This window comes from Phoenix dactylifera, chromosome 10, assembly GCF_051530095.1.
Source record: "Phoenix dactylifera cultivar Ajwa chromosome 10, Ajwa_hap1_PhDact_Kaust_v1.1, whole genome shotgun sequence".
In the NCBI taxonomy this organism is placed as follows: Eukaryota; Viridiplantae; Streptophyta; class Magnoliopsida; order Arecales; family Arecaceae; genus Phoenix; species Phoenix dactylifera.
Genome location: NC_143199.1, coordinates 24,386,592 through 24,401,580, shown reverse-complemented (window position 1 = coordinate 24,401,580; position 14,989 = coordinate 24,386,592). Strand labels below are relative to the sequence as shown.

Genomic DNA, 14,989 nt, shown 5'->3' with positions numbered 1-14,989 from the left:
GCACCCCGGCCATCCTCCGCCTCCCGGAGCCCTCCGCCGCCTGGGCCAAGAAAGCCCTCGACCTCGGCCCCCAGGGCCTCATGTTCCCCACGATCGAGACGCCGGCAGCCGCCGAGCTTGCTGTCTCCTACTGCCGCTTCCCGCCGCGCGGCGTCCGGGGGTCCGCCCACACGTTGGTGCGCGCTTCCGCCTACGGCATTGACGACGGGTACCTGGCACGGGTGGAGGAGGAGCTGCTGGTGATGTGCCAGGTGGAGACGACAGCAGGGGTGGCGGAGATCGAGGCGATCGCTGCCGTCGAGGGGGTGGACGTGGTGCAGATGGGGCCGCTGGATCTGAGCGCGAGCATGGGGTATCTGTGGGATCCGGGGAACCGGAATGTGAGGGGGGTGATGAAGGACGCCGAGAGGAGGGTGCTGGGGATGAGGAAGAAGGTGGTGCCTGCGGAGGGCGGCGGCGGCGAAAGGGGCCCTTACCTCGGGGGGTTTGCGATGCCGCACGATCGGCCGGAGGATCTGAAGTTGAGAGGGTATCATATGGTGGCAGGGGCGGTGGATCTGGGAATATTCCGGCAGGTGGCGGTGGAGGACGTGCGGCGGTGGAGGAGCGCGGAGGTGGAGATCGGGGAGGAAGACGATGAGGACGAGAAGGCCAAGGACGACGAGTACTGGAGCGAGTGAAGTGAGTCGAGGGACGCGTCAGCCTGGGATGGAAGTGAGTCGGCACGGCAACTTTTTTGCCTCTTTTTTGCTCTTTTATGTTTTTAGGGGTTTTTTTTTCTATCGTTTTATTTGGCTGGAGGAGAATTCAAATAATAAGAGGTTATTTGCAATAAAATGAAAAAGGTTTGCTCACGAGCCCATTTGCGCATGTCTGCTTGACCCGGGCTAACGTATAGCAACAAGCAAAATCGATATTCCCAAAGCTTAAGGCCAAAGGTCAAACTTTTGGCAAACGCGGTATGTTCCTGAGATTTATGGTGGATAATGCCCTTGTATAGACGGCGGAGCTCAGTCACACTATATTTGTTAAAGGGACTCTGACAGCTCAGAATATCTGAAGTATTTTTTACCAAATATCTTCAGCAGTATTGCATACGATGTTTTTCACTTGAAAGCCTACACCTCCGCATTTCCTCAAGATCAACTTCGATGGATCTGTCTTGAATGGAGGTATGAGGGATGGTGCGGGTTTTGTTATTCGGGATCCATCTGTCAGAGTTGTGGCTGCAGGAGGCAGTCAACTCTTCGACATATCGGTTTCGAGTGCGGAGTTGAGGGTCGTTTGGGCAGGCTTTTGTTACGTGCCTGGTATATTTTACGGGCCAACTCTATTGTCCTGGAGGAGGACTTGGCCACGATCATCAGTTGGATCCGGAGTCTCAAGGGGTAATGGTTGTGTCCACCTTTTGCTCTGAAATATCTGGATAATAGTGAGGGATGGAGGGGCCTTCCAGGTCAAGCATATTTTTCGTGAAACTAATGGGATTGCAGACTGGGTGGCTGCTTATATTAGCTAGTTACTCCGGTAGTACCCTGTGGGCTGAAGATGGAGAATTGCAATAAAAATATAAAGATGTATATTATATTTTTGGATGGCCTTAAGATTATTTTGGCCATTAAAAATTTTTCTTGGCATCTCAGATTCTATTTGAAGTTGTCGATGTGATTAATATTTTATTAAATTATAGATTAAAGTGTTCGATAAAAAAAATTAGAAAGATAAATATAATTTTTTAAAATTATTAGACATAAGTGTAATTATTTTTAACTTCATGAGGGGTTTTATAATTTAGTTTAAAATTTAATGACTTTCTCTGGTTTCAGCTTTTGGAGTCTGAGAAAATGTGCAGGTTTACTAATCTGGCTATTTGCTAGAATTTGGGAGATTAAGAATATTCTGGATAAAGCTATACTTCATTGTATAGTTCAATTGCTCGCAATGTCTCTTAAAAATAAAAATAATAAAAATTTGGACTCAATACCAGGTCCTATCTGCTAGTCATGTCGTGCAATCTTTCATTCCAATATGAAAATTAAAAATTATTCAATGTAAATTAATTTCAAAATATTTAAGTTTGTAGTTCAGGATTAAATTGAGGAAGTCCAGTAGTACTAAATCATAGGCCTTCTGCCAATGGTAGAATTGAAGAGGTCCACATTTGAGAGCTGTGGAGGTGCAACTTGCAAGGGAGAACCAACACCACCTTGGGGTCAACCACCCAGCTTATAAGTTGGTGCAAATCAGTCTCTTGACCTATCTTGATATGAAGTCCAATTCCAAGAACAATGGCCATGTCCAAGAAAATTCCTTCCTAAAAGAATTATAATGTAGAAGATCCATGTCAAAAAATTCTGTTTTCTTCTTTTTGACTGCAACAATACTACTAGTTATAGTTGTTGCAGTTCAGTGACTTTAGTCTAATATGGAAAGATGAGCAGTTTGAAAATCTCATATAAAGATTGACTAAATCCTGGATGTGCTAAAATATTCTGGTGTATCTTCTTTTTTTTCTAAGTTTTAAATGAGATCATACAAATTAACAAAATTAGAGTCTCATACTCCTGCAAGCAATGCAATTTGGCAAGAAGAACCAAATTGCATAACCAAAAAAAAATCAAAGAATCAGGGCACTATGCCACTCATGGCATTTATTAAGGTTCTGGATTCAAGGTTGTTATAACATCTTAGTATCTCTCATGTGCAACACACCCAGAGTCATTCAGGAATGTTTGGTTTACAAAGCTATCTGATATCTTCCACATAGAATAGGTTTTGCTGCATAGATAAGTGGAGGAAAGGAATGGTTGGAGATATCAGAGGAGTTTGTTGTCTCCTTTCCCATCCCCAACAACAACAACAACAACAACAACAAGGTTGAATAGTGTTATTTAAAAAATTATCCAGGATTTTGCTAGCTATGACCTTATCCCACTAAATTTTTCTATTATCCCACCCCTACCCACCAAAATTAGAAGACTCTTCTGTCACTTAACCATCTCCTCCCCACCTTTTTCTTCATCTTCCAATGTGTACATGATTTCACATAAGCAAGGTCCATCATCCAAGTATCCAAATAGGCCCTCAACGTATTTCTTATTACTTACATAAAACTTAGAAGTGTAGCATGGAAGAGCTTCTGCATCAATTGATGCATGATTTCTGCCATCACTAGGTCTCTACTTACCAAGGGGACATAATAATGCAGTTAACATAATTAATGCGTATCAGAACCACAACATAATTGATGGTTATCAGCAAAGTAGGACAATGAGCTGTATGGGAAGTATGGGGGAAGAGAAGTCACCAAGTTAGGTTGTAGAGAAATTATAATCAAGCAACAAATTGACTTATGTCAAGGTTTTTCTGAATGATAATGGATTAGGTCTTGGTTTCCAGGGTCTACCTCGGTGCAGCATGAGGTATGGTTGGGTAAGAGTTTGGGAGAGGCTAGATAGAGTAGTTGCTGCAGAACAATTGATTCATTTGCTCCCAAATGCAAGGTTCCCTATTTGCCAAGGAATGCTTCAAATCATTGCCCTTTATGAATCAAAGTTTTCGGATGGTAAAGCCAATAGAGCTAGTTCATTTAGTTTGAGAAAATGTGGTTGTCACATGAGGGTGTTGCTGAGAAGGTTGGAAGAGCTTGCAATGGCAGTGGTTACCATTTTCTCGGGGACTATGGTTTCCTAGCTGCTAAAATCAACAAATTTGCACTTAGTAAATGGAATAGAAGTATAGTTGGGAACAAAGTAACCGAGATGAAGGATGACATTTTGAGGTTGCAAACTTCGGGACACCTTGATCATTATAACTATATGCAGTTATTGGAGCTAATCAAAGAGCATAACAAGAACTCGGAAATGCAAAAGTATTTTGGAGGCAGAAGTCAAGAGTACAATGGCTAAAAGGTGGAGATTCACGTACTTTTTTCTCCCGATAGAATCACTATTTTACAAAGAAGAAGGAATAGAGCTATTCTCATTTATAAGGTCTAGATAGGTAGTGGAGGATTTGTATAAAGTCAAAGAATTACTAGTTGATAATTTTAGGAACAAATGGAATATATTTTTAGCCACTAGTCCCTTTAAGCTTCTTTCAATCCCTAATAGTCCTAATATGGAGGACAATCAGTTGCTTATGGCAATTGTTACAGAAGATGAAATTGAGAGAACTATGAAAAGAAAAATTGCTGATAAGTCACCGAGACCTTATATGGATTCCAACATTTTTTTTCAAAAGACATTTTGGGCAAGCATTAAAAATGAGGTCATTCCTATAGTGGAAGATTATTTCAAGACTGGATAAATGGTTATGTATTGAAATGTCACTTGTATCGCTTTAATTCCAATGAAGAACAATGCCATGATACCCGATGACTATAGACCAGTAAGTCTGCTTAATATGCTTTATAAATATTTGTGGCTAAGAATTTCTATCTAAAATCATCTATGAGAATCAAGGTGCTTTTGTTCATGACGGTAACATTTTAGATTGTATCTATCTGGCACAAGAAATTATTCATTCTTTAGAAGTGGCTCCTAAAACTAGAACTCTTTTGGCCATGAAAGTGGGTAGGGAAAGTGTTTATGATGGGGTTAATTGGCACTATCTTTAACAAGTCCTTTCACCTTTTGGTTTCTCTACTAGATTCATTGCATGGATCAAAAGGGAGTTACCCTCTTAAAGTTCCCCTTCTAGCAGCAGAAATATTAGCCCACTTGACACATTTGATTAAGTCATGGTTTTAAACAATGGTGTTATGACCATTATAACAACGATTACAAAGATTTAGCAATATAATATAATATAAATATAAATATAATATTATTGTAATATAATATAGCAAGACAATATAATATAACAGGTTAGAATCTAGTCTATGATCATATTATATTATTATTAAATATTATTATATTTAAATAATAATATAATATTATAATAGAATATAATATAATGTAATATAATCTAATATATTATCTTTTATATTATTAATCATATATTATAATATTATTATAATATTAATATCATATATTATTATAATATAATAATTAATATTTTAATAATAATATAAAATTATGGTTGTAATAATATGTTATATTATGTATATAATAAAATATAAAAAATATATTATATTTTAATTATGTATTACTATAATAATAATACCAAAATAACTTTCCAACATAGGTCAGAAAGCGCATTTGGGAGAGCCAAAATAATTTTTTGATTTTTTACCAAACATCTTAGAAGAGTTGGCCTTCGATTATTTTGGATTCATCGAAACCATACAAGTAGATGTAGGCAAAAAAAAAAAAAAAAAAAAATATTTCGATGTATATGTCTTAGATGTAAAATTATATCTATATCTATATAAAATTATATCTGTATACAACTTTATACGATAAAATTTATATGATCAAGATAATAAAATTTATATAAAAAATATACATATGTGGCAGAAAGAATTATATTATTTTATCTTTCCCATATTTCACAATAAAAGAAAAAAAATGAAAACCAGAACCATTCCACGTGGCACGGGAGAATTGGTGCTTTTGATAATTTTAGTACTATGGTTGGGCCAATAACGTACCGGATTACAGGAATAATTCATAAGCCTAATTATATACATTAATTAAATAACGACCACCAGATTAGCGAATCGATGTTTATACACACCACCCCCGGATCTCGACACCCCCTCCGCACTCCCCTTAATCTCGGCGACGGAAGAGAGAGGAAGAAAGAACAAGGCTCCCCGAGTCCCAAAAGCATTCTCTTCTCTCCCTCCCTCTTCCACTTCTAAGGAGGCATCTGAGAGGAGGAAGAAATGGAGGCGTTGTACTACCTGCTCTTCGGAGGGCTGTCGGTGGTGGTGGCGCTGCTGGAGTTCAGCAAGACCAGCAAAGACCGCATCTCCACCTCCGCCGCCTTCAACTCCTTCAAGAACAACTACATCGTCGTCTACTCACTCATGATGGGTACGTCCAAATCTTATGACATTTCCCACCGACTTCCAGATCTGATCCGGAGGAGAATTTTTGGTCGTTTTGTAATGATTTGGAAGTTTTTGAAAGGCCCGAATCTCTTTGTTCCTACATCTGCCGATCTAATATTTCTATCTGTAGATCTAGCCTTTTTCTTTGATATAGTTGAGTTAAAATTACTTTTTATTTTTCAAAAATGCCGATTTGTGTGTAGATCTAATTGTTCGAAACCCAATTGTTTGCTTTGTGGGAGGAAAAGCGAAATCGAATTTATGTATCGATGAGTTCACCTTTCCTGTTTGACTAGTGAACAGATTAGATCTTTAGATTTGTTTTTGCTAAAATTATGAGTTTTTTTTTTTTGGTGTCGGCAGCTGGAGATTGGTTACAGGGTCCCTATGTCTACTACCTCTACCATACGTACGGTTTCGGGAAGGGAGAAATTGGTCGGCTCTTCATTGCCGGATTTGGATCCTCCATGATCTTCGGGACGATTGTTGGATCTCTGGCCGACAAACAGTGAGAATTCCCTTCTGAAACTTGTGAATTATATGGTGCTTTGCTGTTGATTGTTGTTGGATTTAGATTTTCTTGTTTTGGGTATAAAATTGCAGGGGTCGGAAGAGGGCTTGTGTGACATATTGCATAAGTTACATACTAAGTTGTATCACCAAGCATTCTCCAGAGTTTAAGGTGTTGATGTTGGGCCGTATATTAGGGGGAATCGCTACATCGCTCTTGTTTTCAGCTTTCGAGTCATGGCTTGTTGCTGAACACAACAAGGTGATGTGTAACTAGTTCCTTCAAAGAGTTCTAGTGCAGTCAAGATATGGAATATTTTTAAGGAGAAGATTACTTTCAATAGGAAAGTTTCTCGCCGCTTATAACATGTTACTTAGCTACTGGATCATGTTAAGAGTCAATATTAATCAATATTTTTTGCTGAGATGTAAACATCTGAATAGGATCTTCCAGTTCATATATCACCAGGCCTGTTGTGCTTGTTTACTTGCTATCTAGTTATGCTTTGATTTATATTTTAGCCAGGATGCTCCTTGTATATTTTTTGCCATATATTTTAGCCAGGGTGCTCCTTGTATATTTTTTGCCTTTTCCATGTAGGGGATACATGGCTCCCACAACCTACATCCGTAATGATTGTTAGAAGTTTTGAAACCCTACCTCAGTACGTCTGTTTTTTAACTGTTGCAGAATTGTCATTTAAATAATATCATTACTGTGAATTTTGTGGGCAGATATTTGGTTTCATTCTTTTTTTCTTCCACTTGATGCATCAACACCATCGTGGCATACTTCTACTTTGAGATTTTTTTCTGAGGGAAATAATTTGAGATTAATTTGAAAGGGAAATTTACTTGTAGCATGATTCTAAGAAAAATCTAAAAAATATTGTGTTGGTTCAGGGAAAAAAAATAAACAGAAAGAAAGGGATATGTGACTAACATGTTTATACAAGTGTCTATGAAACTTTGGAGACCTTGATAAAGAGTCAATTGATAATTTATGATACTTTCAATATTAATTGAAATATGCACACTGGTTATTTTCACAAAACTACAGGAAAAACCTCAGATAAAAATTAAAGGTAAGCCAAGAATTATACAATTATCTGTAGATGTATGGAACTTGCTATATAGATTCTTTGAGCTAGTAGTACTGATGTTGCATATGCAATGACACTGTTAAAGCGTGATATATACTGTTGACCCCTTTTCCTAATAGCTGAACTGCTGAGGCTTTTGGATTCTAGTGGCTAGTTCACTTCGCATCAAAGTAAAAGGACATGGGTTCAAATCTCCATTTAGGCTAATTTTTCATTATACCACCATTTGTTATCTTTTATTCTCTTGATTTGTTCCTGGTCGGGTCATTCTTGACTTGTTCACACCTTCATGTTCTTGGTCCGGCAACACTAGGGGATGGGGTGTGTTAAGGCTTGATAATTGTTAACCCTTTCCCTACCAGCTGAAGCTTTTAGGATCAAGTGGCTAGTTAACTATATTGGGTAGTAGTTAACTATATTTGGGATTCTTCTAAATAAAGGATCTTCATTTTATATTATAAGATCTAAAAATCCTGTGGACTAAATCCCTGAGAAGTTCATATCTTCTTCTAATGTTTTGCTATTTTTTATCCTCTAAATTTCTGAAACATATATCAGAAATCTGAAGTTTTTAGAAATACTAAAACATAATTATGAGAAATAGTCCCCCCAGGTTCATATGGATTTATGGCTATTAGTGGACATTTGCATTTAAATGTCAACTATGCTACCTTATTACTCTCTTTTGCTTAATTGATGATAGATATTTTATAGATTTGTATGTTTCATCAATTATTATTTTGAATTTGCAAGAAGCATGTGGAAAATTAATTTACTATGATAATTAGATAATCTTAAAACATGCATATTCATGAACATACCACATGCAGGTACATAAATAGATTGTTAGGCCTATATTTTTGGAATTCATAGAATTCAGTTTTGAAGCTGTTGAAACTTTCACCTGAAACTAAATCCAAGCAACAGAAATGATAAGAACCGATACTATTACATATTTTAAGTGTATGATCCAGATATTGGGTCGCTAGACTAGCAAATTGTATTTGTGAAGACTTCCAGAGAATTTCCTGAATTTTTATATGGAAGCATAAGCTCTCTTTCATAGCTTTGCGATCAAATTTTGTATTCTTCATGCTGATGTCCCTTTCATTAATCTTGTACAGAGGGGCTTCGAACCACAATGGCTCTCCCTAACTTTCTCAAAGGCTATATTCATTGGCAATGGTCTCGTAGCCATTGTCTCTGGGCTGTTTGCTAATTTGCTGACTGATACCTTGGGTTTTGGTCCCGTGTCCCCCTTTGATGCTGCTGCATGCTTCCTAGCAATTGGCATGGCGATTATCTTATCAACATGGGGTGAAAATTATGGAGATCCTTCAGAAAACACGAATTTACTTAGCCAATTTAAGGTTGCTGCAGTCGCCATTGCTTCTGGTAAGTATGCTTATTATTCTCGTTTGAAGGAGTTCTCTTACTATTATGGTTACTGAGGTCGATATTGTGATGATCTGTCATTTCAGATGAGAAAATTGCTTTGCTGGGTGCGATTCAGTCACTGTTTGAAGGCTCAATGTATACCTTTGTATTCTTGTGGACTCCTGTTTTAAGCCCAAATGATGAGGGCATTCCTCATGGTTTTATTTTTGCAACCTTCATGCTGTCTTCAATGCTGGGAAGCTCCATTGCATCTCGGCTGATGGCCCGAGCGACACTTAAAGTTGAAAGTTATATGCAAGTTGTTTTTGCAATCTCTTCATTCACTCTTTTCCTTCCTGTTATCACCAGTGTAAGTCTCCTGTTTTCTTCCTCTTCTTGAAATTCTTTTCATGTAATCATTCTTTGATTTTGCTGCCATTTTGAACAGTTCTTGGTAACATCTTCATCTGTAAAAGGCGGGAGCATCTCGTTTGGGGGTTCTATCCTGCTATTTGGTTTCTGTATCTTTGAAGCATGTGTGGGGATTTTTTGGCCATCTATTATGAAGATGAGATCTCAGTACATTCCTGAGGAGGCTAGAAGCACAATCATGAACTTCTTCCGCATTCCCCTGAACATATTTGTTTGCATTGTGCTTTACAATGTAATCATCTAACTGCTTTGTGTTCTGACATTTTTTCATTATAACATAGCTCCGTACATGATATGGTATTGCTGTTGCAACTTTAGGTGTAGTGACCATCAGTACTTTGACTTCAGCAACTTGCATTATGTGCTAATTCATATTAACTGGGGTTATTGTAGAGCGATTACTATTTGCAGTATGTGCTTATTCATTTTTCCTGCTGCATCTTTTTTATCATACTTAATTTGATTTGAAAGGCAATGCACAACATTTCAGTTATCTTATTGATAGTTCTACTGCCATTTGGAAGGTGGATGCATTCCCTATGACTGTCATGTTTGGCATGTGCGGTATTTTCCTTCTCATTGCCGCTGTATTGCAAAGGCGGCTGATGGTGGTCGCTGAGAATCACCGATCAAGTAAGTTCAGCATATCACTTGTTTGTATCACCAGAATTCATAATACTTATTCTCTCAACTATTAACATTTAAGGGTGCCTTTTCAAATATATGCTATCTCAAATTTGAATAAACACAGTTCTGGATCTTTGGCTTGGCCCTGCAAAGATCATGAGTTAACTGCACTTCCTAAAATTTTACACTTGCAAACATACTACGTCCTCCATCCACAGTTGTTATATAATCATTGAGCTTCGTCCCGACTGTTTGTGGTCCACTTTCGACTCAAGAGAAACTCCTTTGCTATTTGAACGTTTTCTTCTCGTGATTTCTAAAATTTAAACTGGACAAATATCATAACTATCTCGAAGTAAAACCTCTGATCTCCTAAAAGCTAAAAACATTGCCTTTTCCTCCTGATATAAAATTCCTCAAAAGGAAGAGAACCTAATTGCAGAATTTTGCTGTTTATGCATATGGAAATCAGAAAGCAAAAGGATGAACTTAACCACTTAATTGACAGCTGTCATCTTTAATCCCTCTTCACTTATTATCCGGTTGCAATGCCTGCAACTTTTTTATGTCCAGTCACTGGTTTGCATTTCCTCTCATACTTTGCACCTCAAAAATGGATGCTGTTAGCTATAAATGAATGCTGTTTGCTATAAATGAATGCTGTTTGCACCTTAAAGACAAGCATCCTCCCTGATTTTATCACGGGCTCCTCCATTAACCAGGTTTTCGGCAGCAATCCTTAGGGGATTCATATGGAAATCCATAGAAGTTCTTTAAACTTGATAGGTTATAAGTCATCCATATATCCAAGTCCATTTCATTGAGATAAGGCTAGTCAATTCAGATTAAGGTAACTCGGTGCTTTTTGGTTGACATGTTTGGGAAAATGAAGATTTCTACTTCATAAAACCAATAGTTTTAAATTGTGATCGTTATGAACTGGAAGAGCAAGGCAACAACTTGTTTTCATTTGGAAATCCGGGTTCTTTTTTCGATAATAATAATAAAATGTGATTTTTGGTGTCCAATATCTAACTACTTAAATGCTTCAACTGGCATGCTGTACTTCTAAAAAATAGTGAAAAATTTTGAAACAACCCTGTAATATATGCATTTTTTACCTGTTTCTACTTCTATATCAGCACATGAATGTGTTCCTTATAAAGTTTTGAAAAACTGCTAGTTTCTCATTGTTATTAATTTTAAGCAGGGCCACAAAATTGGACAGCAATGAAGGAGAGGGATGATGAGGCAGCGCCACTGAATATCTGAGTAGCAGGCTGATGCTTGGTGCTTGCACGGTAATAGCTGCAGCCTATCACGATAATATAGTCCAACTGTGTTGTACTTCCTGTCATCATGGATCTGATTAATAATTTGAAAAGTATGCTGTTGCCGAAGTGTGCAATCAGACAGAAAGCATTTACGTAAAAATGCTCCAAGTGATGTTCCTTCAGTCTTAGATTAGCAGTTAAGAGAGTTCTTCAAGAGGTAGGTTGTGCCAAAGTATACAAACATCTCTACAAAGTTGTGGGAGCTAGTTGGCTGATGGATGGCCTGTTTTGTAATATTTAGCCTCCTGTTTTTCCTTTGCCTTTTTTTTTTCTTTTTGTTTAAGACATATGTATCGTTGGAATTTATTCTTCAAGGCCTTAGTATCTGCAATCATGGAGAAAGATGGACATCTAACTTGTATTCTTATATATTTATTTTAGCTGACAAATGGACTATTGGTACCATGGTCATATCATTTTAATAATATAAGGTCTTTGTTCTTTCGTAGACAAATGGACTATTCTGATGTTTTGGTTGTTTAGGTTTCATCTAGTTAGCATGATTACTTTGTTTTTTTTATTCTGTGTTCAAGGAACCAGTGCCATTTATGCTTCTATGATCATAGTTCGTGAGCTCTGATTATTGGAGTGTGCTGGACCTTAATATTCTAGTTCAGCATGTGGTCCAAATGGCATTTATATCTATATTTTTTATAGTAAAATGGCATCCATGGTCCTTCGCCACAAATTTATATATTTAGGGTGATTTTTTTTTGCTTAGTGGATATTGGATCATGTTCATTAAATCAATTCCTAGTCTTGTTTTGTGGTGAATATTTTTCTGATTATGAATGGAAACTTCTGTTATTTGAGTATTAGAACTTGGACCATTACAGGTAACTGTTTGGCCCCAGCTTTCCGCTGCATGAAGCATCAACTCTCCTCCGTGGACATTGTCCAGCCAACCAGTGAACCACATGGCTTCACATATGAAAGTTGCAGTAGAATATCTGGTTGACTAGCATCCGGTCGTGGGATAAAGTGGAATAAACAGAAATAGAATACGTAACTCGACGTAATTGTATTAAAATGGTTTATCATGGCTTTTGTACCATAATTTGATATTGATGACAATGTCTGTTGGGTTTGAAGACAATACAATTTTCTTCTCTAATATGAAATCAATGTTGTAATTTCATGCTTATATGTGTGCACTGAAATCTCTTTTTTCTGGGCATATCATGATCATATCGAGCATGGCATATATGTTCTTTAATGTATAACAGGAGGGTAGAGGATAGGAAGTGGGTGGCTGCAAAATTTGTAGACGGGCACAACCATGACTTGATACAGTTCCTTCAAAGCTTGCTTTCTTGGATCTCATTGGAAAATCGGGAAGGAAGTGAAGCTGATAGACACTTTTCACAAGCAGAATATTTGGATGCAGCAAATCATGGGTGTCATCTCTTCATTGTTTGGCGGTCCAGAAAACGTGTCATTCACAAGGATGTCAGCAATTGTCGAATAGATCTCTGCAAACAGAAACCATCATCAGCGTTGCTGTCCAACGCATTGTGCAGAGAAATGCTGAAATTGGCTGTTGTGGCTGAAATTGTCTGTCCGAGGACTTTTCACATCCAATTTGCTCTCACAAATAGATTTCTTCTGGTTTTGCAGCCACCACAAAGCTAAGTTAGATCCTTGTGTTCTTCCCTCTAGAAGTATTTCAATTGTTTTTTTTAAACTTACTATTTTATTTTCCTATGTTATGATTTTTTTTAAAAACTTTTAATTGCTTGTTTACAGGGAAGCGCTGAAAAAAATAAGTGGGACTCTAGGATGGCAAGGTTCTTGCAGAAAGAACATTGTCTGCTTCTGTTAAACTATTTTTTTAATGTAATGAGCTAGAACTATTTTTCATGTTCTTATATGGCGTGCTCGAGTTAATGGATCTAAGAAAGCTGCACTTGATTTTGGATCACTTTTGGAAGCATAGCTGGTGTTGGGGGAAAAACCCCAAAATCATACCACTACGGAGGCGCTCGGCCAAAAAGCGCCGACCAGAAAGGAGCTCGGCCAAAAAGCGCCGACCAGAAAGGAGCTCGGCCAGAGGGGCGCTCGACCAGAGAGAGCGCCAATCTGAAAAGATGCTTGGCCCAAAAGTGCCGACCGGAGCGCCAAGAGGCGCTCGGACCAACCAACGTCCCAAAGTAGGGATGTTCGGCTAGAAAGAGCCGACCAGGAAGACGCTCGACTAAAGGGCGCCGACCAGAGAGAGCGCCAAGAGGCGCCCAATCAAAATAACCAAGTAGAGATGCTCGGATAGGAACAACCGACCAACGGACGCCGACCAGAGAAGCGCTTAACTAGAAAGCGCTGACTAGAGAGCGTCAAATAGAGGTGCTCGGCTAGAAGGTGCTCGCCCAAAGGGCGCCGACCAGGAGTACTTGAAGCAACCCCGCCACAGGGCGCCCCATTGGGCGACCAGCTCGGCTCGGCACCCTTGCCGAGCCGATGCCTTAACCAAATGTTCAACCTCCGCCTAAAGTCCAAGGGACTTGACAACTCCTACGGCTTGCGACCTGCCACTATCTCCAAGTCATCAAGGCATAAGATCTCCGCAGGCGTTCGGCACGACCTGCCATTAATGCATGAGACTCCCTCAAGTCTTCGATGCACTCAGGCATTTAATGAACACGGCCCAAGACGATCTCCGGATCACTGAACCATCAGAGCGTATGGCTCTACCTGGCCGCCGGTTCATTCGGTAATAAATGCACTTACCATCCACAGACCCCAGGCCCGCTACGGCCGGCGGTTCAACCACTCCAACAGGTCCGATCGACCGTGACAACTCCCTGGTTCCGGTCTGATTCGGCCCCGTTCTCCACTATGCCATAAATGGCCAAATCGTGCCCAATTATCACAGACAGGGACAAATCCCCCGGTTACCTCCCAGGTAACGTAATCCCCTCCTATAAAAGGGAACCTGGGAGAACCAAGAGGAGAGGACAACAAAAAAAATGGAAACAGATCCCCGGGACTGAACCCGCCGGGAAGCACAGACACAAGGGAGGACATCATCCTCTTCGTCTTCTTTATCTTATCCAAATGTTCTTGCTGTTTTCTCCAGATACTCTCTTCCCTGCTCTCTCCACATATTGGCCCCCTCTGACTTAAGCATCGGAGGGCCGGCGCCGGGGAGCCCGGCCACCGGCTTTTTGCAGGACTTACACCCCTCCAGGAGGACGTCACTGGCCGGCGCGCCGCCGTCCGCCCTTCCGGTAGCGGAGCTCCTCCTCCCCCTGTCCTGGCTTCGTGGTAGCCCCCGGGTCCAATTTCCAGCAACAGTTGGCGCTAGAGGAAGGGCCCGAGTTCGCTGCCATGAAGCTAAGAAGCAAAGGGGCTTCCAACGCCTCTCGACGTCCACTACCCAGTCCTGAGCATTCCGTCCGAAACTCACCACCTCCGGCCGAGTCAACCCCTCAAGTCCGGCCGGAGCAGTTTGATGCCCTGGTGCAACAAGTGCAAGCCTTGGCTACCGCTGTCCAAAGCTTGCAACCCAGGGGCATCCCAACGGCACCGTCTCCTCCAGCTCCAGCTCAACCGGAGCCTCCTACAAGCGGACTTCCCCTTCGAGGCCAGGACTCCCAAGTCCAGGCCTCCCT

General features: G+C 39.8%; 1 protein-coding gene across 1 annotated transcript; it reads left to right on the top strand.

Moving 5' to 3' along the window:
- Positions 1-5,641: 5,641 nt before the first annotated feature.
- LOC103716723 (uncharacterized) lies at positions 5,642-12,525 on the top strand. Its single transcript, XM_008804839.6, has 9 exons — positions 5,642-5,981; positions 6,362-6,506; positions 6,602-6,770; positions 8,736-9,006; positions 9,093-9,358; positions 9,437-9,652; positions 9,945-10,053; positions 11,258-11,348; positions 12,218-12,525. Exons 1-8 carry the CDS (start codon positions 5,831-5,833, stop codon positions 11,317-11,319), a joined length of 1,389 nt encoding a protein of 462 aa, XP_008803061.3. The 5' UTR covers positions 5,642-5,830; the 3' UTR covers positions 11,320-11,348; positions 12,218-12,525.
- The last annotated feature ends 2,464 nt before the right edge of the window (positions 12,526-14,989 follow it).

Bases quoted from the DNA above. Each gene is read 5' to 3' on its own strand.
- LOC103716723 (XM_008804839.6), top strand. From the start codon at position 5,831: ATGGAGGCGTTGTACTACCTGCTCTTCGGAGGGCTGTCGGTGGTGGTG. The intron at 9,359-9,436 runs GTAAGTCTCCTG...CATTTTGAACAG, and splicing joins TCCTTCCTGTTATCACCAGT to TTCTTGGTAACATCTTCATC. The intron at 9,653-9,944 runs GTAATCATCTAA...GCCATTTGGAAG, and splicing joins TTTGCATTGTGCTTTACAAT to GTGGATGCATTCCCTATGAC.